The sequence below is a fragment of the Cyanistes caeruleus genome, chromosome 3 (genome assembly GCF_971803275.1).
Source record: "Cyanistes caeruleus chromosome 3, bCyaCae1.hap1.1, whole genome shotgun sequence".
Classification (NCBI taxonomy): domain Eukaryota; kingdom Metazoa; phylum Chordata; class Aves; order Passeriformes; family Paridae; genus Cyanistes; species Cyanistes caeruleus.
In genome coordinates this window covers 47,999,632-48,026,552 of record NC_141703.1, presented here as the reverse complement: position 1 = coordinate 48,026,552, position 26,921 = coordinate 47,999,632, and the positions used below count along the sequence as shown (strand labels likewise).

The window sequence follows — 26,921 nt, the reverse complement described above, 5'->3', positions numbered from 1 at the left end:
CGGGCGGGAAGGGATGGGGCAGGCGCATCCCCACGACGCCCTCTGGGTAGGGTATACTGGCTCCGAGACGCTTTCCTGGCTGGCAGCCAGCGGCAAGAATTCTCTCCCCAAAATCTGGAGGCAGCTCTAAGGCGGGCAGGATAAAAAGCACCCCCGACACCGTTTTCTGTGAGATCCGGGTGGCTGCTGAGCCGCCCAACCCTGTGGCTGGTCCATACTGCTTTCCCAGGCATGCTGCCAAGCAGAGAGTGACTCGGGAGAGGGACAGGGACTTTTCTCATCCCGTCCCTGGGTTCTCCCAGCACTTTCTGCTGACTTGAAATGGGCACCCGATGGCCCCATAAGCATTATGCAGGAGTAGCTTGGCTACTTGTCTGAGCTTCCCTGAAAGCCAGCGCCCACACAGCCTCTAAGAGATTTAGGCAGGCCATGCTGCTTTCTGCTGAGAAAAGCTGAAAAAACTGGGAATACTCAACTTCATTTGTTCTACATCCCAGTTTCACTCTCCCGTTCACTCTCACCACATTCACAGCTGTCAAAGCAAACGCAAGCTTTCCCCTATGCCTGCTGTGCTTCTCCTTCCACCCTTCAGCTAATGAAGATGGCTTTTCCTGTTAGGGCTGATGGACACTGAGGCAGTAACTCAATGCTGGGCCACAAAGGCAGGATAGCCCCCTTTAGGCCAGGCCTGACAAGCAGGCAGCTTGTCACAGCAGTAGAGGACTGCAAGGTGCAGGAAGGGATGGACCTGGATTAGTGGCCATTTAGTTATTTGAATCCTTGGAATAACCACGAACCCCCATATTGAGTTATCTCAGAGCTGCTTTCCCTGGTCCAAACCTGGAAAGGAAGAAGTGTAGAAGCCTTAGTCCATTTATGTGGGGATGCTCTTATGCCAAAAAGTATCAAGGAAGGAGTGTCCACAGTTTGCAAAACTTTAACCACAGCACAAAAGAGGTGTGTGAGGACTACATTTCAAGCCACAGTTACTGGGAGTCAGAGGCATGACTTGGATGCTGTGCAAGAATTAGGATCAGACCCAGCCAGTTTAAACTGCCTTGAAAGGGCATTATTGCGTGAGGGAAACAAATGAGAAATGAGGAAGGTTGGAGGATGAGAGACCAAGTTAGCACACCTTGTACTGCCTATAGAAACTGTGCATTGTCCCCCTTGCCCCCTTTTTATATGTTCTTGAAGAAGAGACAACAGAGCACATTTAAAACCAAACACAGCCCAAGTCAGTATCTATTGCTCACAGGCAGAGCTGTTCTGGTAGCTCCTTGCCAAGGAAGTAATACCAAGCAGAAAGAGACTCCCAAGGCCTATAAGGAATGGTGGATAAGCAGGTCACTTGCCAGACTTCGCGTAGGTAAAACTGAGGATAATTAAATAAAAACTTGATCTTGGCACTCCTGCTCTTACAAATAACCCAAAAGATTTCACTAACAACAAATTTAGGCTGGTAGCAAACTCACTTTCCTGAGCTACTTACAGTCTGGGAGAGCATTCTCATGTGTTAAAATCTACAAATTGACTTGTATTTAGTACAGTAGGTATTACTAGATGGAGTAAAAATTTCATGAGCTATTAAATATCATTAGACATCATAGATCTCATCTGTACATCACTTGGAAATGTCTATTGTTGTAATAAAAATTCTAATAGTTGTAGATCTTGTGTATTCCAGTCCTACATTACTACATAACTAGGTAACTACCATAAAAAATTAACAGCAATGAGCTCTAGTTTAGGTCATTTTATCAAGTGCAGGATATTAGGCAAGCAAGGCATCGAAAGAATACAGCCTGGAGAACTGAAAACCCATGTCCAGCTGAGAAATTTATACCTGAAGAAACCCAGTCATTACATATAACTGAAATTTTTGAGTTGATATTGCACTGATCCAAATTTTAAGCCAAGAGGAACACAACTTTTTAACCTTAGGTTTGGCTCTTCTACGCATTCAAGACACCTATAGTCAAAACATCTGTACTGAAAAGCAAGCCTGTATGTAGTGTTCCTGCTCAAAGGACAAGTAACATGAAAAAGAACTCCTTTATTCTAGTTTGCTTTCAGGCATGACACCAGTTGTATTCATGCCTCTGTAACTGGAAGTGAAACATGAAAAATCAGAGTATAAGCTCATAAATTCACTCCCCACACGCCACAATGAAACAAACCCAGAACAGACAGCACTTACTGTGTGTTCCTTATTGCTCTGCAACACAAGGATGTTTTAATAAAGTGTTTGTCTCTTCTCCCAAAGAGCTGAAGCCTGGCAGGATTTTTTTGACTTTTAGTAAAATTGTCAAACCAAGTAACAGATAATTTCCACGTGGTTTTGAGAGCTCCCTAATTTCTGACAAATATATTAAAATTGAACAACTAGATTTTTCTGTGAAGATTAAAAACTCAGGTGGTATACTGAAACCAGTATGTGCAAGCACAATGCCATCCTGCCTGTCACCACAAAATGGTCCTTGCATGTATGGCTTGAATGATGATTTTTTTGGTAAAGCCCAAAAAAGAAAAGTTCCAGTTCAGAATGAACACATCAATTGCACAAATGCATGCTGACATTTCAATGGAAGGTATAGTTCTTGTTCAAACAGCTTACAGAACTTATCTCTACAAGATGAGTCCACTGGTATTTTCCAAGTGGCTATCACTCTTTTTAAAGGGACAAAAGGCAGCATATGGATTTTTCATATCATAGGTATTGATGAAGCAAGGACATCTGTTTCTAAGAAATGCCATCAGAGGCCTATACAGAAAGAAAAAAAGCCCCCTGCATCTTGTAATTAAATATGGCCTTAAAAAAACCTTAAAACACAATAATGCAAAGAAACCAATTTTGCTCTGTTGCTTAATTAGGTCTCCTGCCTGTAGCAGGCCATCACATTATGTTGACCTATGCAATACTTCATGGAAGAGTCACCTCCAGAGAGGCTGAAAGCCATTTCCATCAACTGTATTGATGCTGACACTGGAATGGTAGTATGTCTAACAAGGAGGAGGGAGTTGGGTGTTTTTTTTTGTTTTCTTGTCTTTTTCTTTTTTTTTTTTTTTTTTTTTTTTTTGTGAATAAGCCCAGGTTTATGCTTTACAAAACTTAGATATGTATTTTCCAAATTAGGGGAAAAAAAAAAGTTTCTCCTTTTTTCTTTTTTTTTTTGCTAATTCAATATTTGAGGCAACATCAAGGATTACAGTGCTTATAACATGTTTTATTCAATTCACATAGAAAAGCATGCAGTATTAATGTAAAATGGTACAGTATTAATGTAAGATGTTCAGTGCACATTAGGTAAACAAATCATTAGCATACAAACCCATTTTTATGGTCTATACAGGCATACTAAACACATTTAGAATAACAATGATTTTTGGGAACTAAATTAAAAATTGTGCTTAAGTTCAAAAAGAGACAAGACATAATTGCAGTGTTTAAAGTGATAGTTTCTGACTGAAGTGCTGTGACCCTGAAAAGAAAGGGGCTGCTATGCTACACCCACTTAAAACAAGACTTTCAGTACAGTACAGTGAAACAGTCTATGAAACAGTCTAAGCAGGAACATTTCCTCTGGGAGGCAAGTTTTATGGCAAAACTGACATTAATTTATAGCCATTTCAGGAATCCATAGGATATATGGCCAGTAGCTGCCTTACATGCACAAAATGTAATCTTTAGGAATGGGAAATGTAACCTTTGAAACTAATTCTTACATAAATGACTAATTTGACAAGACCACTTAGAACTGTCAAGGAGCCATTAGCTGTGCTCACAATTGGAAGAGCATGTAATCTGAAAACTTAAAGAGCATCAAAAACTCCCAAGCCCCCAGGTAAATAAAATGCCCAGTCAAAGAAAAGAATCTGGAATGGTTCTTCCTTGGGAAAATCTTGCAATGGGCAGGTGAATGTTCAGTTTTTTCATAGTCAAAAAGAACAGGATCAGATTGCATGGAGGTCATAAACAATTAAGTTCACCTGTAAATATTAAACATTTGCAGGTTTACAACTTTGAGTCACATTTGATTTCCAAGCAGAATCAGTTTTTGGTGGTTTTTGATGGACTAGCACTGGAAAGGCTGTTTTGAATTTTCCTCTTGGTTGACTGACCGACACTTTTATTTTTTCTTTCAGTGGTAAAGGAAGACACCCAAGGAGGATTAATCTGACTTTGCAGATCAGCTGACATCTTTAAAAAACATGAACCAAACTTCTGTTCCTCAAACAACCTTTGTGAGTTACTGAACAGTACATTTGGAGAAAAGTCCCTTTGAAATAGAGAGTTTGGAGGTTTGGCATCATTAGCCACTACATTTTGGCCTGTAAACAGTGGAAAGTGGTCACTCATATCCACGTCAGATGGGGAGAGGTTGGAAAACATAGCAGTTTTCCAGCCAGTTCTGTCAGCTACCAGATCTCTTGTCTCTGGACACTTCATACTCTGCTCCTCATTCATCTCTTCCAGATTCTTCTCAGTTCCATTCAGAAGTTTAGCACACTCTGTTGACTTTAAAGAACCATCATGATCAGAGGACTTGAAATTATAGCATGGACTCTTGCTGTTGTCTGACTCAGACATCATTGAGTCCAATTCAGAAATTTTATCGAGGTAGGCAGCATCCATAGAGGCCTCGCTGGAGGTTCTTGTGCGGTTCATTTCGGAAGAGCAGAGAGTATGCAACCTCTTAGGTAAGCAAGAACTTGTTTTATCACTGGATTTTGCTGTTGTCTCATCTGACTCACCAGCTACTGAGTTTTGCTCCGATCCATCAAAATCTAAGTTCTCAGCAAAATTTGTTGGGCAGGTGCCCCAAACCCCTGATTTTCCTGTCGTAAAACAGTTTAGCTTCTTTTTGCTATTGCAGCTGCTTGTGCTGTGCTCGGAAGAATCTTTGCTGCAATCACCAGAAGTGTCATGAAACTCTTCAAATTTCAGTTTTCTCAGGAATGTTGATGGTTTTCTTACATTTTCTTTTCCATCAGGAGTGTTCAATCGAAGGCGACTGAGAGACAGAAAAGGAGTGCATGGTGGTGGAAGATCATAAAGTTCTTCATCTTTGTATGGAGTACATTCCTCAATTTTATTCCACTGGTCTTCTAAGCAGGCATCCATATTTGTACTATTTTCATCTAGGAGAACCCTGTGACATCCTGGAAACAGTTCTTTCTTTGGGGCACACTGGGTATTTGAGCTATTCAAGCCATCTTGACTAGAAGAGCTTAAGTGAGTTCTGCCACTTGTCAGCTGCTCCAGACTGTCAGGACTTTGACTGGTATTCAAAGCCTTTTTCTCCTCAGCTTGGGTTTTCAGACACGTTGTATCTTGACTGCTCTTACCTTCTTCAGCATCTGTGGAAAGCACTCTCTCACTAACAGCACTAACTGTCTGGCTTCCTTTGCCTGCCTTTTTCAGCTGTAAAAGCTGACACTCTATTTCTTCTATGTATTTATCACTTCTTTCCAGTGCCTTTTTCAGACGGTTCATTTCACGTTCACTTTGTTCCACTTTGGAGTGAAGTGCAGCTACTGTAAACCTACCAAACCTGCAATAAGTAAAAAAGAAATAAAACGTTAAGCTGGAAAAAGACATTCTTGTGAAGGTTTGCAAGCTCATTTCAAGACAGAATGAAACTATTAAACACTCTGTTAATTTGAAAACAAAAGTCAGAACTTCTCTCTGCTAGCTATGAAAAAAAATACTAAAATCATCACTAATAACATACAGGTGGAGGTGATACATGAAAAGACAAAATTGAAGTATTAGTGGTAGCAAGGCAATAACAAGCAGATTACCCTTCCAGGGGCTGGTTCTATCAATTCAACTCAAATATGCATGAAGAATTATCCCCTAAAACAATGGCAAAGATTTATGATAACATTTGAACAGTGGTCCACATCTTGAAATATTTACATTCAATCATTTTCCTAGAGTACAGCAGTGTTTTACAATACATTTCTTTCACAATGTCACCTTGTCAAAAACAAAATGCTGATATGAAATGCCGAAATTGCATTAGTCCTCTGAGGTGGTTTAAATACTTATACAGACCATTTCAATTATGTTCCCGTTAGATATACAGCTTTTCCTCACCCATCCTGTGGATGGTATATCCACTTCGAGTTACTTGTTTTTAGGAGCTTTACAACCAGAACAATCTGATTTCTACCTTGACTCCAATACAAAAACCTGCTGCTTGTGGTTTGTGAAAGTTGTGTGTTCGTGGGGTTTCCAGCTTGAGCACATTTTGAACTGCCAAGATATGGACTCACCTTCCCCTCATCCTCCACCACCTTTCAAGACTGACCTTCCCCAGAGGGCAAGTGAAGGTTTCAGCTATATGCCCTGACTAATACTAACCTGTCACTGACAGGTGAGCACCAGGGAATTTCCTGCGCCATCCAAGGCTTTCAATTTACAGAAAGAAAAAACAATTAAAGTTCTGATATTATTAGAAAGGAGGGAAGGACCTGCAGCTACCCTACAATTTGGACAAATAAGGTTTTACATCACAAATAAAGGACAATTCTGTATGTGGGCTGACACTGAATTTCAATTTTCCATCTTGCAGCTCCATGTTACAGCATAGGTTTATATTTACTGTTTCAGCACAAACACTGCCTGAAATTTCTACATTTTTCTTTGTCTGCCTGTCCCTTCCTCAGAGTCACACTGAATTTACATTCCATTTTCCCCATTCCACCAGCTCACCTCTTCACAAAGTGCTCCCACTGCAACCCTTGGATCAGTGAAATCTGAAGGTGGTGTATCTGTGGCCTGCAACTATGCTGGCAAAATAGCCATGGATCCATGCATGCATGCATTTGCAGCAAACAATCAAAGCATATTCTGCTTGTTCAAGACATGAGCCTGAAGTAGCAGAAAGCTGCTGTATACTCACAACTGCAAGACAATTAACTGGACAGCTGGGGAAAGCAATAAGGGCTATCATAAGCCCAAAAAAACTGGGCAGGAGTGACCAGCGTATCTAAAGAACTCCGAAGACTTTGGTGTAGATGGTTCAGTGATGGATAAGATTTACACAACAATCTAAGTCCTTTCTGTCACAGCTTGCAGACCACTTTTTAAATTAGATCAGCCTAAGCTTCACACAGTTTTGATGTGTGCCACTCCCTTCCTTGTAGACAAGAAATGGACATTTAGAAGTTTTATATTGAGTAAGATTTCCTTTTTCTCCCCAAAAGAAGCTAGCTGGACTGTAACTCGATGGACACAAGGACCCCTTCACCTCCACAGTACCTCTACCCATAAAAAAAGAAGACAGACCATTTTTAATTTGCTTACTCCTCTCCAGAAAACAGGTTTTCCCAACTGCTTATAGCAGTTGGTCCATTTCTAGCTGTACACAAGAGGGAAATAGGAAAAAAGGCACAGAAGACTTTCTTTTCCCATGAAACTAGGTAAAAGCAGAATCATAGCTCAAGAATGTTTCCATTATATTTTTAGGGGAAGGGAGTTACATGAAATATGAATCCTTATATATGACACATTTTGACTTATTTTCTTCTTCAGTTAAAGGAACACAGGTTTTGGTTCAAGATACAGAAGGAGTCACTGTAGCACAGCAGGACCCAAGCAAGAGCTTTCTCACTTCCTAAGGTGGTCCAAAAGTATTTATTTTGCATTTCTCTAACAGACTTATTCACACAGTCTTAAAACAGAAGCAAACCTTACACTCCTTAGTAAAATACAGAAAGATGATGCAAAAATACAATTTAGCTGAATAGCCAAGTGAGAGAAAGGGAAAAATGCTTCTGTAAAACAAGCAAGATTTTCTGAAGCCTCCTGTAACAGACATGCTGACATAAAAATTAAAACATGTTTACATTTATATGCATACCTGGTAATTCCTTTTTAATGGAAGAATGGTGTAATATGTTTATTTAATGCAAATAGCATTAGTGACAGCCTGAGATTTGCTTATGAGGAAGCACTATATTCTCAAGTGTAACTTTTATAACAAGTGTCCTCAGGTTAAAAAAATACAGTATGTTGTTCAAAGGCAAATAGCATCACTAATATGTTAATTGTTGCAGAGGGATGTGCTTGGGAATTTTGGTTTTCAGAAATGTAACATATGACAAGCTGCCTACAAAGTTATTTCTGCAGTTAGGCATTAGAACAGCAGTTGCTTTCTGTTCCTGCTTTAAGACTTGAATACATTTATTTCCCATTTTCAAGGACATAGATTTTTTTAACATAGCCCATTACTCCAGATATAGGTGCTTTAGTGATTGACCTAGCAAGTCAGAAGAGAGTTTGAAAACATTAATATTTTGGTTAAACAAACCAGAACCCTCTCCATCTCCCCAAAGCAAACCACCCATAAGAGATTTTTTCTTTTCTTTCCCTCAGATGTACAGTGAGCCATGCTCTAGCCAAAAAATTACGGTCTTATGATAATAACAGACTGCAATACAAGTGCTTGAAAATAAATCTAAGTTTCACCTGACAATCTAGATAAATTGTATTTCATGAAGTATTTGAATTATTTCACACATGGTAACAAGGTGATGAATTCTTCAGTAGAAGTTAAGCTATTCAGTAAATGTGGTAAATACCACATTTATATATATATATCACATATACCAAAAGGAAAGCCATATCCCCCCACATGGACAGACTTTTAAGTGTTAAGAGTCTTGTTTTCTAGTTGTATCACTGAAACTATGACTTTGGATCTCACTGCATTTCAAGTACATCCTTTGTATAGAAAACTGTAAGCCCTGAAAAACAAATCATCACTCATAAAGTGAACAGCAACACATTTCAGGTGGGATTTGGATCCTTCAACACAGACATCTAACATCATTTTACATCACCTGAACATTTTACATTCACTCAAACATACAGAGTGATATCTGGCCCCCAGATATCACTCTGGAAGGATGAAGTTATGTATCACAGCTACGAGCCTCAGGAATGTGTAGTGGATATGTTACAGTGTCTGAAGTGACACTGGATGTCTAGATGAACATTTCAAGCTCATATTTCAGGACCATTCCTCAGTCAGAGGAAAAAGTCCCTTTTCTTGTCCTAGCATGATTCTAACTTGACACCAATCAGAAAGCTGCAGTCATCTCTCACCTACAGTGAGCAAGAACTAAAATTGCTGGAGTCACCCTCCTTTGCATAATTTCACAACTGCTCCCTCAGTTATGTTTGAGTACTCCTATCCTGCTTTTATCTGGGATGCAGTTACTTTTCTTCACAGTAGCTACTATGGGACTATGTTTTGGATATATGATGGAGACAATGCTGATAACACAGAGATGTTTTAGTTTCTCCAGTGCAGTTCTTACAACAGAGTCAAGGCATCTTCTGCCTCTCAACTCACCAGTGAAGAGGCTGGGGATGCACAAGGAGCTGGGGAGGGACACAGCTGGGGCAGCTGATCCCAGCACACCAAAGGGATATTCCAGACCATTAACTCATTATGCTCAGAATAAAGAGCTGGGAAAAGAAGAAGTAAAGTTGGGATATTCTGAGTGACCATGTTTGTTTCCTGAAGTCACTGTTAGGCACAGATTTGCTTTCCTGGACACCTGTCTGTCTGTGGGAAGGGATGAATGAATTCCTTGGTTTGCTTTGCTTGTGCACAACTTTTCTTACCCTACTTAACTGTCTTTATCTCAATACATGTGTTTTTTCACTTTTGCTTCTCCACTTCTCTACCCCAGGAGGGGAGTGAATGAGAGGCTGTGTGGGGCTTAGCTGCTGCCTGGGGTTAAACCACGACAGCTTCTGAAGACTGACGAAGTCCATTTAGAAATTCTTTTTTTTTCAGTTTCTTCCTTCTCTTCTTACCTAACAGTTGTGCAAATTCAGCTTTAGGGTTTTATTTTACACATCAGTGACCACTAACTGCAGCATGTCTGTCTGGTTGAGCCCTTTAGTCAGTTTAAAACCACAAAAACTCATACAAACTCTTCTCTTTCTGGATAGCAAGCAGCTGCAACAAACAGTTTTCTTGTATAACCACTCCCCAAAGACTGCATCTGCAGGGATGCTATGGAAATTGACTCTCCAATTCTAATCACCTAATGGCCCAAACCCTGCAGTTCAGGATGCATGCACATGATCCATTCTCCAAAGGAAACAAAGAGTGAAAAGTGGAAAACAACAAGGTACACTAATGGGCTTATTACAATTTGAGATAAGGGCAATGCCAGAGTGTACAACCAAATCCAGTCCCATCATTTAGATACACATTTTCCCCTGGATTCTGCAGTTAGGATGGGAAGAAAAGCAGGAAATTCAAGAACAAGCCAGCTGAAAAACTTACTGGTTTCTAAAGCTCCTCAGTGATATCATATACCAGCTGTACCAGTTCTGCAATTCCCCTCTATATCACCTATGAAAGGTGGTCTACAGAAACATCTTGGCAACATCCCAGGTTTTATGCAACTGTCTTAGAAGTGTGTCATATTTGCGTAGACATCAGAAATAAAAAAAAAAGTTACTGCCAGATGAGAGTCTATTCCTAGCAAGCTAAAAAAACCTCAGAACCCACAAAAAGTCAAGACATACTGTCCACTGGGAAGAGACAAGTCAGGTACACTCTTTGAAGTCAGTTCCCACTTTCATGTAGGGAATTGGCTGAATTTAGACAAAGATGCAAAGCCTCTCCAAGCATTTTAATATATATCAGTGAATCATCACTAATAAAAAAACAACCTCTACTGGAAAACCCAAAAAACCAGAGTGTCATCTGACCGTCTTTACCCATCTGCCTCAGGTTTAGATCTTTATGCCTGAAGTGGGCACTTTCTCAGGGTTTAATGACTCAAGAACTCAGAGTTCATTTGAAAGCTATTATATGTTACTTTCCGCTACTTTACTTTTACGGCCACACTGCAGCTAGTATTTGAAAATGGTCACTCCTCTGAACCAGCAAACTTGCAGAGAGGTGAGACCGTAGCCCAGTTTTCTATCAGTGAAGACAGCAAATGCTCTTACCCTCTGTACCCGGGGCACAGGTTTTTAGAAGCCTATTTGTAGGTCCAGTGAAATGCAGATTGAATTTAACAGTCTGGTAAGTGCAGATATTTGAGTTAGGTAAAAATTGAATGTTGTAAAGAATGACCTAAAAAGTCAACAGGTTTAGATTTCAGTGTACCTGAAGTCACAAATCTAGACAAGATAAACAGTAAAACTGAAGAGGAACTGCTCTTCCCTTCCCTAAACTGCAATAATAAAACAACTCGCAATCAGAGAAAAGAGATAACGCAACAATTTTATGCGTGTTACAGATAGTTTTTCAGACTGGGACTTTAACTGGCAGAAGGAATTAAATATTTAGGGAAAAGACTCCTAGGAAGCCTAGAAGTCTGGTTCACACTGATTTGAATCAAACCATTCATAAAATACACTATACCCTGGAGTAGATGGACTTGCTAGCTATTTTCCTTCAGGTAAAAGGCAAACATCCCTTTGCCAAAAATGCTTTTAGAACCACTGTGCTCTGCCAGTGCACCTAATGGTTTTCTACTTGAAGTAGAGATGGAAGCAATAGGGCTTTATTATCCTGCAAAACTGAAATTTTAGAAGTTTTTTTGTTCTGTATTGGGAAAGTGGAAGTCACTGAAAATTCATCAAGAGAAAAGGTAAAGAAAGAACAAACAACAAGCATGAATCAGTCTGATTTGCCTGAGAAATGGAAGACTAATGCAGGTCTTTGGTAAGAATCAGAGCAAGAAACTTACTCTCATCTGCCTTTCAGACCTGTGTCCCAACTATATGATGGTATAGTATTCTGGTGAAGGTCCAGTCTCAAAAATGTTTTGAGGAAAAAAATAAAAAACTAATCAATAAATCAGCACCATGAGTTTAAAACATGTATAAAAATTCCTAATATGGCTGAAATATTGATTTTATTGACATACATGACATTTTTCAGCAGGTTTTAATGGATAAGAACAAAGAAAAAACAATCCAAGCCTATGATAAAAGGAAAGTTTTTATTGACCACTGAAGAAGGCTAATTATACTTTTCCCTGTGATGTAAGAGGTAGAGTCTGTATTACAAAGGGATTATTCACCTGCCATTAGTGTTCCTTCTTCTGTAAAGCAAAGTCCAGTAAAACAATTTATGTTGTGCTATTTAGCTCCAATGTCATCACGCACAAAATGAACAACACTTGGGATATAGGGATTGAATACTTGCAAAACAAACCTTTACAAAATACTTTGATACCAGTTTTATTTAGTTACTTTAGTTATTTGTTTAAACACGAATCCATACCTGAGAATCTGAAGCTAAGGAATATATGAAAAACAAAACAACAGTGGTGGCACTAAAATACAAAAATCCAATTCAGTAGCTATTTTAAATTATGTTAAAGACCTATCCAGAAACTTTTCCCAAAATTACCTTCTGAAAACTTCTGAATAAAGCACACAGGAGCAACTATACCGTCAAATCCACGTACTTGTATGGAAACTTAATTCTAGTGACATTGTTGGGCTCTGATACTTATGCCTTCAATTCTGATTTTATAGGCAAGTTAAAAAACCCATTAATTGCAAGCCCTCTTCAAAGTGTGAAGCCTAGCTAAAAGACCCTTTAAATATTATGAAAGTTGGCCATCAGAGCTGAAAGAATATTTAAAAAATGTCTTGATGTTAGGTCTGATCTGGACATTGACCAGACTAATGACCATAAGGATGAAAGTTAATTTAAAAATTCTGCTTAGCAACATTAAGACAGGAGAGACTTCTCACCATCTGAAGGATGTATGTGGGATTTGAAAGAATGGAGTTGGATATGCATCAAAACATCAACCTGAAGAAAGCCAATAAGTGGTTTAATGCCCACACTTTGAAAGGGAACATTAAAAGCACAAATGCAAAATGAGGTAGGAAGGTAACTTTTTAAATACCAATTTGGCAGAACTGGTACTGGCCATTGTGCTAGAAGTGTCAGGTAAAAGGAAACAACTAAAAAGGTATTGCAAGATATTGATGTAACATGTTGTAGAAGACAGAAGACAGTTTTTCTGCTCTAGTTTGTGCTACCAAGACTTCATTTGTAGTCTAGTACCAGTTCTAAGCACTATGACTTCAGAAAACCACAGACACTGCAGATTCTTGAGTGCAGAGTAAAACCAAATAAACACAAGTTTACTTGTTCTCTCAAATTATAAGTATCTAGAAGACCTGGACAAATTCAATCTTTAAGATGTGACAAGGAATGAATGGGTATAGGCTGGATGAATCAAAATTGCTAAATTTAATGTGCTGAAGGTTTTCTTTCAGGACAAGTTTTTCCTTGCATGTACTTAAATTCTTGTATCACATCACTGAGCTCAAAGGAAAGGCAAGACTCAATAGAGCAGAATCACGGTACAGAAACACAAACTCCTGAAGTATTTGAACTGTTCCTAGCCTAGTTTAAACCTGATTCAATTAATGTCCTAAATCCAAACCATCAATTGGGACCAAATGCCAAACTATCACAATCCCATGCACAGCTCCAGAGTTAGCATGGGCCAAAGATAACTCCCAATAGACAGGCAGGATGTGATATTTGCTCAGGAGACTAAAAAAATAATAATAAAAAAATAATAGAGACACAGACCAACCAATCTAGTGGGCATCTGGATTCCAAGACAGACCCTGACAATGCAATTTGTAATAACATTTGGCTATATCTGGGCTTCTAAAGCAGAAAGTGACAGGCTATTGTTTTAGATAACCATGGTAAAGTGTGCACAAGCTAGAAGAAAGGGAAATTGTCTCCACTGGGGAGTTTACCTGGCATCAGAAAAGTAAAATCCAGTTCAGATTATCTGGTCTCTTCTAGCATTTATTTAGTTATATCTATTTACTTTTTAAGTTTACCAGCTTTGCTAACTCACTCTTGAGTCTTAGGGGAAAAGACATGCCATGCCATAAAAGCCATTGCCAAGGCCTTAAACAGGGCTCTGTTTTACAAGGGGTCTTCAGGGCAGAATGTGCTTTCATGTATCCACAGCACAAAGATCATGCATCTTCTCTCCTATTGTCTCTAATGACAAGCAGTCTGGCAAGTAAACTCTTCTACAGGGATGAATTTTATCTTTCAGCAGGTGTGCTGCCAGACCTAGAACAAAATCCAGAAAGCTTTCTTCTCATATTACACAGGTGCCTCCCAATGCCCTTCCTCAAAAGCTCTGTATAAACCTTTGGCCAATATTGCTATTAGCTTTTGAAAAGCTAAACAAATGAGAGAAGAAAGGTAGAAAACCAGTGAAAGAAAGGAAAAGAACTTTAAAAATATAAATATATTGCTGCACAAAGTACTCCCAAGAAGAGGCACCTTAAAACACAGCTCTAATGAGTATAGCAAAGTTTTTGCTTTTTGAGGGTATTGTCATTGGTGTTTTAACTGTTTAAAACAGTATTAAACACAGATGTCAGTTCTGGGAATGATGGTCTCATGCTGCAGAAGCTCAATTCTACATATGTTGCCCATACACAAAGCTATCAGGAGCCTTCCTTGAACAAGGAGCCCAAGCCCACAAAATAAACCTTGAAGGCAGCAAAAGGAAGAACAAAACGAACACAAACACCTAGAACATCTGCACTTAGTAAGACACCTTCTACTTTGACCATGTACCAGATTCAGAAATGTCCCTATAACAAATGCAGAATTCCACTAATGAATCCAATACTTCAATACTGGCCACGTAACAAAAGGAACAGCACTTGTAGTCAAGTCATATTCCTTCACTGTGGACTTGCAGCAATTTTCTAAGACACATTTCTCACCCACTTGCTGCTATTTTATAAGTTTCGTTTTTCACCTAAGTCCATGAGGATAAAAATTCTCAAGTCTACCTGGAGACACCTATGCAACACCATGTATACCATCACAGTTTTAGGTTAAACAGGCTTACAACAGTTAAACAGTCTATAAATAAAAGATAGTAGCTTTTAAAATATTCACATACTTTTGGGGTGATCTACTATCAACTTCAGCTTTTAGTCGCAAATTCTCTCTTAAAAGGCTATTGTTCTCCATGCTCAGTTTCTTATTTGCCTAAGGAAAAGAAAAGGAAAAAAAATACGTATACAGTGAAACAGAAATGACTTCTAATATTTATAGGACAAGCTGTTTCTCCTTTTTAAAGAGACAGAACTCGAAATGTGCAGGCAGGAAATAGCCTTCAGACAGGGACACCACTTAAAAATCACCATGGGAAATGGTTTGCAAAACTGAATAGCGAACAGACATTTTTTATTTATATTCCCAAAATACATTGCAAGTGTCCTATCTAGGGAAATAAACACAGCTATGTTAGTTAGCACAGAAAATCATTAAGGAGATGTACTAATGGCAATTCCATGTTTTTTTTTTTCCACATGACTAAATACGTTAAGTACATTAACATTACAATGTGCAGGTATCAGCAAAACTAATGTTGAACAGCTTCCCCCATTCCAAATTAAAGCAAGATTACTTTGTAGGTTTTTGGCTTGTTTTTAAAGCATAGTTGTCCCATGGATGTAAATCCATTACGACAAGCTATTTGCAGTCTTTCCTCACTTTCTTCCAGGACATTATGATTAAGATTCCTGATTCACAACACTTCTTACTCCTTGAATTGAGGTCAATTCCTTCTTCCCAGTTCAGGGGACACCCTTGTTAACAAGACACTTCATATAAAGAGAAGTTTTCCTGCCACCATATTTCAGAACAATGAATGCTACTATCCTAACAAGCAGAATATACTCTTTGCACTTCATAGAGTCTGCTCAATCTCCCTATGCTAAAAACAGCACCACAAGTCCAGGACTTGTAATTCATCGCCTCAATTAGATAGTGCTTCCGCTGCATAATAAAAGTATGATCTAGAGCTAGATCTGAAGAAAGCTATGCAGCTGGGCTCAAGAGTGAAACATACATTTTCAGAAGCATCAAACAGTGCAAGAAGAGAGGCAGAGAACTTTAAATGCTCATACAAATAACCCTAGCAACCTTTCAAAGTAAGGGGGAGAAGAAATGGAGCAAAAAAAATATAAACAAACATCTCCCTCAATCCCAAACACCACAATATTCCTATGGACAGAAAGAATAACTGAGACTTGTGGCAAAGAAGAGAAGGGTGAGCCCAAGGCTGAGTGTCAACTACTCGGTATTTAAAAAATAAAAGCACAAAAAGCTATCCTGAAAGCAATGAATGAGAGTTCAGGGGCGCTCACTTCCAAAGCATCATCAAACCATTTGACAACCTGGCCATGCCCTTTCTCTCTTTCCAAAAACACAGCTCCCCCAGCTACATAATCAAGTAAAAATTTTCATTACTTGTGTAGCACTGATAGGCAAGGCATCCATGTGAAACATAGCAAGGCAGGACTGACCCTCTCTGTTGTCCTCCTCCCTGAGAGTGCTCTACTCTCCAAGCCAGTAATCTGCAAGGGACCCCCACTTGCAGCACAATGTCTACATTAATGAGTTCATGTAACTGCATTTTTAAGGAGTGTACTTAGCCTAGGTTTTCTCTATGGAGTTTGATTCACCACTCCCATAGCTTTTATGATTCCACTCAAAGTAATAATGCCTACTTTGGGCATTCCTGTATTTGTCTGTTCTAGAACATCAAATGATAAAGGTGGTTGCTATCTCCTAATTCAGTCTGGTTCTGAAAAAGGAAGTGATGACAACCACATTGGTTGAGGGATCTTATCTCACCGGGAAGTGTTGTCTGGTTGGAACTCTTGGGTCAGGTACTTTCAGAGATGAGAAGGTTTCTGGTTCCAGATATTGTGTGGATGGGAAAGAGGTCTTACTGTTCAGAATGAGGATGGGCAGTGCATGCTGACAAATGAGACAAGGTCTGCCAGAGCCAACTGACCTTAGGTACATATGGAACTGAGCAGCTGTTGAGCAGTGAACAGATGGGGAAAAAGGTGTTGGACTCAAAGATCTTAAAGGTCTTTTCCAAGCTAAATTATTCTATTACAATAGTTTAAGAATTCTTCCCTAAAACCTATCTAAGCCTCTATTTTTTTTCTAATTTCACCAAATTCAGAGATTTTATACGCTTAAACCTCTTTTCTTGGCTAAATTTATACTGAAAAACACCCAAGCAAACCCTTTCTTCAGCTCCTGTTACAGTGTTCTTTTCACTTACCTAGGGAAAAGGTTAAAAATCTTAAGTCATCAAAAAAAAAAAAAAAAAAGAAAAAAAAAGAGGCAGTACGGTTTAACATAATGAAAAAACACCCAACAAAAATATAGTCAGACAAGAACTTCTCATTGTGAATCCTCTTTTGCCATCTACAAGGGAATCTGAAGTTTCTGGGCTCCTAGAAGTGTCCCATCAACAAAATGCCAGAGCAGTACAATGGGCGCCTCCAAGTCTATAGCACAGAAAACACGTGAACACTATTAATGCTAAAAACCTTTTAAAAAAGTCCTAAATGCACCACACTTCAGTTTTGCAGGAAGTAACCCAATATTGTTAATAGAAGAAATCAAGACAGCATTTTGAACAAATACAAGTCCAGTTTTTTCCACCTTGATTTCAAATTAATCTGAAATTTCACTCTTCTTCAATTTTTAAGGTGATCTTACTTGTGCCTGCAGGTATATTTTGCAAGATACTTTTATTTAGATGCATTTTCACATGTCTATCTCCTTCATCCTTGCTTCTGCAGTATCAGATTTACTTCTATGTTACATCAAGATATATATAAAAATGTATAAAAAGGCCACAGGTTTCCAGTAAAGGATATTCTGGTCATAAAATGCTGAAGCTTGTCTATTTTCAGTCAAAGGGTCAAGTTACTCTGTCTCAGCAAATTGCACCAAAAATATCGGTTAGCAGGGAGGGCAATAGTGCAAAATCTGCCTCAGCCAACTGTACTGTGCTTGCCCACCGAATGTTGCAAAATAGATATATTATATAGATTATTGCAAGCCTGAAAAATCTGGTCATCAATACTGTCGACAAGTGCTACTATAATCCAATTACTCAGTCACAGAGTGACAGACGAGTTGAAGAAGACTCACATACAGGACTCACTAGAACAAGCAATAACATCTGACACTTGCAAGGGCTATATGGAAATACTATGATATACCTACAGTCACTGGAATTCAATTTTTTTCCTCCTTCTTCTAGATCTATGAAGTACCAGAAGGTCATGGTAGCTCTTACTCCCATTTAACTAACACAAAACAGTTAAAGTACAAAATAGCCAAAGAAATGTGTTTGTTACATTTATTACCTCCCTTAGCTTTTCCACATTATCCATCAGTTTTTCGCACATATCATTGGCAGTTTTCAGCTTTTTGCTCCACTCCTCTGGGGCTTCTGGGCCAGTGGTACTTGCTTCATTTGCTGACTGGCTAGTTTCCTCATTTTGGCAAGACAAAGCTGATGCTGCAGGGTCCAGAAGAGATTTCAGCTGTATCTGTAAACTGAGGTTTTTACCTCTCAGATCTTCTACTTCTTTTTGCAGGGATTCTATTTCATCCTGGAGGTGTCAGAAATTCAGAGGAATTAAAATAATAATACTGGCAAGTTCCCACAGCACTTTAGAAACACGGGTTCTGGCAAGCCAGATGCATGCCTTCATTTACACATATATCTAAGTATGCTTATGTACTGTGCTTTAGGCAGGATTTTAATCAACCTGCACACTCAAGCACACTGAAGGTTTTAGTACAGGGAATCCCTTGATGACATAAAGGACCCTGAACAAACTGTTGGGCAGACCAAAAGCTTCAAAGCATTCAGCAACATGAATCTATTGTTAGGGCACCCTGTGCAAGGATTTCCTGTATCAAGAGTGTTCTTAAGGTCATCCTCTGCTGACTCATTTGTTATTATTTAAGAGTGTTACTCTCGTATCATTCTGAAATGTCACATGTTAGGATGCTGAAAGTTGCCGAATTCAAAATGTACAGAACACTGCCCAGAAAAGGCTGCTCCAGCTACACTGAAAAGGCAACATCTTAGGGAAGACTCCCAAAATGCAAAGAACAAAGCTCTTAGCTGTATCAGTCTGAAGCCACAGGGAAGCAAAAACCTTTCAAAGCCTGTTGTTAAAGGGATAAAAGAAATCATTTATCCTGAAAACATGTCTTCAGCACTGTTTACCAATTCAAGTGTATGAGCTGTTCATGGCCACGCTACTTAAGGAGGCCATGTACAGCAATTACATAAATCCAAGGCATATTTTCAAAAATAATCGTGCCCACCCCTGCCCCCAGCATGGAAACAACCATTTTAAATTAAACGGTTTTTAAAAATAAATTTATCCTATGGCTAGCTGTATGAATTTCCAGCTGATTCAACAGAAAAGCAGGAAGCATCTTTTTCCTGACTCCTCTCAGACAGACTAAAAGAACCTGAGCAGTGGGCAAGCTTGTCATAAAAGACAGCTCTTACTTCCCCCGTGTTAAGGATACAGGGAGAGTCCACTGCCTTTCCCTCATTCTCCTCCCCACGACAGGTTTCCTTCAAAAGCATGTGATGTCTTCACACTGCTGCTACCGAGGAAACAACAGCTGAAAAAACAAACTAAGGACATTCCTTATTAACATATTTTCATCTTCTTCCCAAGAGAATTTTTTTCCAGCAGGAGTTTGGAGTGTTCAGTTTTACTTTCAAACATTTATTCACTTCCAGAAAACAACAGCGCTAAAAATTAATCTATGCCAGAAGGTTACAATGGGCAATATCCTTTAAGAAGGAATTACCTCTCTCTGAGCAACAGGGAGAAACATTTCAGAAAATATGTTTGTACTGAAGACAAAACAAAAAGCTTCCTACACCTAATATGCATAAAGAAAATGTTCCCATACCACCTGGGGGTGGAATTCCCAGAAAACTAAAGAATTTGCTGTATTTGGCTACCTGTCATCTAGAAACATTATTACCGTGACTTCAGTGGGATCACTTCAAACACCAGCAAATGCTCTCTTGTAACCTCAGTCAAAAGGTGGCATTTTAATGTGACTGTGTTTCATGTAGATACAGTATACACCTTTACTCAAATTAAAAACAGCAGGATTCAAAGCAAAAGGACCATTTGTATGTCATAATTTAACAGCTGCAGTTCATCTGGAAAGGCACAACACTCCCCCTGTCCTTACCTCATATTCTTTGTGGAGCAATTCAAGCCTTGTTTTACGTAGGTGCTTTCTGACTGCTGGACTAAATATAGGATCACTTTCACTTGCTCCTCCTAAAGCAACAATAGGATGAAAGAAGCACTGATATTGTTTCCTTTTCAGTCAATTCAATACCTTATACCACTTTTCATATTATCAACTACAAATGCAGCTAATATTGGACCAATTGGCTACCATGGAAAATTTAAAGTCCTCTCACTTTCAAAACAGGTTCAACTTGAGTACCTACTAGTGATGTTTATAAGTCAAAATCGTGATACACAGCAGGAAGAAAACTTTGACATGTTTCAACTTTTTTTCCTTAACAGAATCCTATGTTATTTAAGACCATACTAATAAATACAGATGAAGGGAAGGAGCAGGGTATCAAGCATACATTTAATTAGTACAAGTAACTGTAAGATTTTTAAGTGAGATTATTCAGATAAATTTTTCTCTTAGAATGAAATAGCACAGATGATATTTTACGTCAAATAAAGACTGCAGTATTTCCTAGCTCTGGGGAAGTAAAGATCCTCATGCAGTTGCTGCAGCTTTGTCTTATTTCTGTGCTTACAGTAATTTTCTTTTAAAAACAAACAAAAAAAAAAAATAAAAAAAAGGAAGAAGTGATGAACAAAAATAAACATGTAAACAACCAGTAAAAAATACCACATACTTATTCAAGATTCTGGATTGAAGTACACTATTTCTCAGCTCATGCTGGTCTCTTAGGTGAACAGGTTGCAATGCATAGGGGAGAATGCATTTTTAATACATTTTTTGCAGTTAAAGGCACATCCAAACAAGATATAAAAACAATCATTAGAGCCATTGGGTACTGATTCTGCTTGGATAATCTCACCATTAATACACACAATGTCTTTGAAACTTTCCAGTAACATCCCTAATAGCTACAAGGTTGAAGATTTAGTTAATTCTTCCTTAGATGCTGGTAAAAACACACAGAAGAAAAGGTATCCAGACATCTCTGGACTCAAAGCAATCTCCTCCAGCAGTAAATACCAGAAAACTATTTCAAAGCCTAAACTTGTCCTTACCTATAATTTCCTTGCAGGGATTTTCAGGCGTGATGGGAATCCTGCAAGCTGGGCACTGATTATTGTTCTTCAGCCACACTTCAATACAAATGGAACAGAAAACATGGTTGTTCACACAGATAACTGGGTGACGGACCTTTTAGCATTAAAGAGGAAATAAAAAGAAAAAAAACCAACAGATTCTATGAATACCTTAAAACTCCTTCAAATAACAAAATACAAAAATATACAACTCCATCTCCCAGTGCAATTCTGGCCTTGCAGGAAAATGACACTGCTGTTTCTCAGGGCTAGCTAGGAGCAACCTCCTACTCACAATACCACATTTCCCCCTTATTGAAGGCACCAAAGCTATAACAGTTTCTGCAGAACTAAAGTACTTGTTTCCAAGAGCTCATTAATAACCAGAGCAGCAGCACCTTTCCTTTACCCCACAACTCCCAAGAACTACAGCCAGCCACTCCAGAGAAATGCATTCACCTCCCAAGGTAGAACACAACCAAAGCAAGTGCATTTTCAAGTGAAGCACAGAGGGATCTCTACTGGCACCATCCAACACTTTGCTGTGGAAGAGGTATCACTGGAACATAAAGTGTTACAGATTAACTTTAGCCTGCGGATAATCAGCTTCATGGAAATCAGCTTTTAAAAGGATCAGGGCCAAAACCACAGAGCTGAAATGTGAACCAGCAATCACTAATTCAAGTCTCCTGCTAGATATGCATTGCTACTAAATAAGTCATTACCCAAGAATGGGGCAGCTAACTGAAGGATTAAATATTCCAATCAGACACAGACTCTTTCAAGCTTTCTTCCCCTTCCAAAACGACAGGGTAAACAAACTTTTAGAAAATATTAATGACAATGCACTATTCTCTCTTGTCATTTAACTATAAACCGTGTTTGAAAGTAAATCTGCATAGAGGGACCAAATATAATGAAGAAAAATACTTTATGCCTTACTGCAGCTTGCTACAGCTTACTGTAATGCATACTCTCCAGTCTCTTACTTGTTAACATTAGTATTTGTGTTAGGGATCTTCAAATAATTATTTGCTTTTCCTCCACTCCTGTCTTTTTCCAATAAATGTATTTTTAGACACAGAAGTGTCAGAATATATATTAAATTCTATTGTACTGCACTTAAAACCCAAGTTCAAGAGAATCTTCATCTTCAAATGAAGTTCCTCATAATCTCCAAGATATTCCTCTTTCATTCTATCAGTAAACTAGTCAAACTGAAAAGGAAAAATTAAATGTTGACAGGGAGAAGCAAGCACCTGGAAAGGACATTCATAACCACTTGGGCCAACAGATCAGATGTGTCCTGTAGCAATTTTATCCATATGATCAGCACTGCACGAGCTAAAATCCAAGTGTTTTACCACTGAAATATTTATGGATATGAACTAAGGCATAGATCTGTCACCTTCTTTGCCAATTCACTCTCTATGCCTCTGTTACCTTACAGGATTCATAATATTTTTAAGAACTCAAATATGACAGTCCTGGGAGTCAAACAAATTATCTATACATAAACAGAAACTCAAATTACTGAAGGTATGAACAGAGAGACAATGAACTTTCACCTCTAATTAAGGAGGCTTTTTTTGTGATTATTGCAAGCATTAGCACACCAATGCTTTGGAAACATTTAAATATTAAAATTTCCATTATTTCTAATTTAAAAAATCTTGTTACTTATTGCTTTCTTCTACAAGAAGAAGAGCTTTCTCACCTGCAGCTAGCAGGGAAAAAGAAAAAAAGACTTTTTCTCTAGTAATACTTCTTTCTTACTCTGAAGCAGCCTGAAAATAGTTTTATGGACGGTGATGATACGATACAGACCAGAATAACATAAAAAAATCCAAACAGGAAAAGATGTTTCATGAGTGCAAGGTTTCCCTCTGGGGAGAAAGAGACCCTCAGTTACCCCAAACCTGACATAGAAGCACACTTCTTGTACATGAATGATTACTCTGTATCTCTAGCAAAATAGTAAGTCACATTTATTACTCTCCAGGGTACAGTGCTCCTGATTTACACACCTTTACGAGTTTCATTTCAGGGCTGGGGTTTTATACTTTAGTTGGCTCAGGATCCACACAGAGCAATGCACACCAGAACAGCAAAAGTCGCTATTGAAATGTCACACAATGGCTGGTGGTGCCACTGCCCTTCCCACCAACTGTGACAAGCCCACAGGGTGGGGGATCAGGACATATCTATTACTGAAAAAGCACTTTACTTGAATTACAGCACAGTTCCAGTTCATTCATTGACCATTATGTCTAGAAAGACTAAGGTTTATTTCAGAAGGCTTGATCAGCTAGGTGATTTTGAGAAATTTCCTAATTTTTCCCCTCTAACATCATGCCATTCCTATGCAAATCAAAATCCAATCCTGTACACATCAACTTCACTTTGAAGGCACATCTGGGCCTTCAAGCAGCACTAACGGAGGAGCAGGCGCATGGAAAATCAGACACCAGTGAACCAGTGAACCAATCCCTAGACATCCTACACATTTCAGCCAACACAAAACTGTGTCTTGAGCCCAAGCAACCAAAACCAACAAGAGAGACCTTCAGACATCCTGGGACAAGTAAACCTAGCAGTCCAAAGCAGATGGCTTCTGATCTGGTGTCTAATTAAAAAGTATGTATGGTAAAAGACAGCCCAGACTGTACCAAAAGAATATTCAGGTAACAAACATGAAATTGATCCAAGTAATTGACTCTTATTTTAAATGGTTATTTGCACATCTTGCCAGTATACTTTCTAACATTTTTCACATTAACAAAATGGGCTAACATATCCCTGCTGCCCAAGGTCTCTGCTTTAAAAATAATGAGTGGCCAAATAATTGAAAGAATTTCTCTGCACTATCTCCTTTTTTATCCTCTTACCATTATACACAATTAATAGTTTCTATCTTGCAGTCAGGCCTTTGCAAATTTTGCAGGGATAGCAAGATACACATTCTGGGTTTAGGGTGGGCCTTCTACTTGATTTGAAGTCTATGCTACAAACTGTGGAAGTACCAGATTATGTCAGCCCTCCATGACACTCTGTGCTCTGCCCTAAAAGGTGGTAAAAACTAACAAGACTTTTTCCTTAATTCAGGCTAAACAAATTCCTTCCTCCAAACATAATCTTGAGAAGAAGAGTTTTTCTGGTGAAGTTTTCAATGAAGTTCCAAGCTAGAGACAAAGAAGCATATTAAAAAGAAAGGGCAGTCACACTTGTCAGCTTTGCCAAAATTTGAACTGATTTGCATGTCAAAAAATGAAAACATTCAAATATCTTTATTACATGTATCACCAATAGATTCACTTATATAATGTTAATGCATTATCTCAGTGCAAGAGAGCAAGAAGGAGTATGGAAGTCTTTTCCAGTACAAATTCAGGAACATCTAGAAAGGAAATGTAACTACAAAATAGTGGCTTGGAATAACCCAGTGGCTTTATAGCAAGACATGAATGAGTACCTAACCAAACTGTCACGTGCTTAGATCAGAAACTAACTAGGAACAGACACAAATAGGAAATATCTTTTGTCAGTTCGATTTCACTCTCCTCTTGTCATTCTTTCCACTTTTTGCAGAGTGGAGGGTATCCACACTGCATAACATACAGAGTACACTTGGGTTCTCCTCCATTTTCACTAGACAGATAAACAGAAGAAAAAAAAAGTAATAGGACAAGAGTCAGGAAGTCTTACTCAGTTTCCACAAAAATAGACAAGAAATGAGTAAACATGGTTGCTAAAAGTAATGCACTGTCAGACTTCAGAAAAGGGAGATGTCAGACTACTTTCACTAGATGTGAAATTACTTTCATACTTTCAGATGTTGCACCTACTTCACACATCAAATGTGCCTGCTCTTTTGTTATAACCCAACAGAGGTCTGGGAGTAAAGGCCAGGTGAGGCAGAAACAAACAGACACTAAATGCCAGAGTACCAACATAAAAGGCTATTTCTCCTCTTGTAATAATTATTGTGCTTTAAGAAAAGAAAACGAATTAAAAAAAAAAAAAAAAAAAAAAAGAAGAAATGAGTAGTATGGAATGAGCAAAGAATTTGAGAAGCAATTAGTGACAGCTATGAAATTAGCTCTGGGGCTTTTAGAGAAGGACAGACTAGCAAGAGCCCTCCGCTTCCCGAGGGAGAGGAGAAAGGAACTGAAAAAGGGTCAGAGAGAGGAAACGGAAACTTTTTCTCCAGACTGCTGCAGTTTTGCTCAGTACTTTTAAAACCTACTTGGTTACACACCTCCCTCTTTGTTTCACTTGTCCTCCGCGACACAGCACCGAGCTCCCCGAGCATTTTAGAACAGAATACCCTACTGGTACCGGGAGAAAACCCCCAAACCTCAACACCTGCACCTCGGGAGCTGCATACGCGCGTTTCAGCCACCTGGGACCCCCTGGCTATCCCACACCTCCCGGGACGCTCCCGCCGGGACAACGCACGCTTCCCAACATTCCCAAAGGTGCCAGCGAGGCTCGGCCACTGCCGGGAACGGCCCACACCCCAGTTTCCTTCCCCGCACGGAGCCTTAAAAGACACAACCCCGGTGGGGGTCGGAGCGTCGAGCCGCGGCGGGGCCCCTGAGCTGCCGCCACCGGCCGGACCTCCGCGTTCCCCGCAGCCCCCCCGCGGCCCGCGGGGGCCGGGCAGCGGCGGCGGCGTTACCTTGCCCAGGCAGATGTGGCAGGTGATGGGCAGCGTGAGGGACAGCGTGACGCTGGGGCCGTGCTGCGCCATGGCGGGCCCCGAGCGGCGCGGCCCGGCGCCAGCAGCACGGAAGTCCCGCGGGCGGCCCCGGCCCCGCCAGCCCCGCTACGGCAGCCGGCGAGGCCAAGCCGCCGCCCGGCGGAGGGGAGCGCTCCGCGCTCTGGCGGCGCTCCCCTGGAGGGCGGGCGGGAGCCGCGGCCCCTCACGGCTCTGCTCTGCTGCTGCTGTCCCCCGAGGAGCTGGCCCGGGAGTCCATGGAGGTCTCAGCCTACGCACGGCATTCCTGGGGGGAAGCACAGCGCCGTGGGGAGCGCAGGCACAGTGCCTGTGCAGGAGGAGGCCGACGCGAGGGTGATCTGCTTTCCCCGATAAACCTATGCTGTGCTCAGGTTTCTTCATGCTGAATTAAATAAACGGCTGTTTTAATTCTGTTAATTGCCCCGAATCACAGGATCATAGAATTATGCAGTTACAGAATTACAGGATCATAGAATGGCTCGGGATAGAAGGGACCTTAAAGATGGTCTCGGTCCAACCCCTGTGCCGTGGGTAGGGGCACCTTTCGCTAGAAAGGGTTGCTCAGAGCTCCATCCAGCCTGGCCTTGCACAGGGATGTGGCGTCCACAACTCTGGACAACCCGTGCCAGTGCCTCACCACTCGATATCTAATCTAAATCTACTCTCTTTCAATTTGAATCGGTTCCTTCTTTTACTGTCACTACGTGCCCTTGTAAATAGTCTTGCCCCATCTTTCCTGTAAGGCCTCTGCAGGTACTGGAAGGTCACAATTAGGTGAAGCCTCTTCTAGCCTGAGCAATCCCAATTCTCTTAGCCTTAGGAGAGGTGCTCCATCCCTCTGACCAACTTGGTGGCCTCCTTTGGTCTCACTCCCACAAGTCATTGTCCTTCCTGGGTATGGGAAAATATTCTCATGGCACATGTCCTAGGGGAAGCTCCCAGGGCATGAGCTCCCCTTCC

The 26,921-nt window shown here is 39.9% G+C and overlaps 1 protein-coding gene across 1 annotated transcript; it reads right to left on the bottom strand.

The window, feature by feature from the left end:
* Positions 1-3,206: 3,206 nt before the first annotated feature.
* OBI1 (ORC ubiquitin ligase 1) lies at positions 3,207-26,080 on the bottom strand. The gene is made up of 6 exons (XM_086880916.1): positions 25,902-26,080; positions 21,200-21,335; positions 20,121-20,212; positions 18,248-18,496; positions 14,965-15,053; positions 3,207-5,555 (listed from the first exon to the last, which is right to left on the bottom strand). Exons 1-6 carry the CDS (start codon positions 25,971-25,973, stop codon positions 4,052-4,054), a joined length of 2,142 nt encoding a protein of 713 aa, XP_086737042.1. The 5' UTR covers positions 25,974-26,080; the 3' UTR covers positions 3,207-4,051.
* Between the last annotated feature and the right edge of the window lie 841 nt (positions 26,081-26,921).

Bases quoted from the DNA above. Each gene is read 5' to 3' on its own strand.
- OBI1 (XM_086880916.1), bottom strand. From the start codon at position 25,973: ATGGCGCAGCACGGCCCCAGCGTCACGCTGTCCCTCACGCTGCCCATC. The intron at 20,213-21,199 runs GTAAGGACAAGT...TTGTTGCTTTAG, and splicing joins TCCCTGCAAGGAAATTATAG to GAGGAGCAAGTGAAAGTGAT. The intron at 15,054-18,247 runs GTAATAAATGTA...TCTTTTCCTTAG, and splicing joins ATGTGGAAAAGCTAAGGGAG to GCAAATAAGAAACTGAGCAT.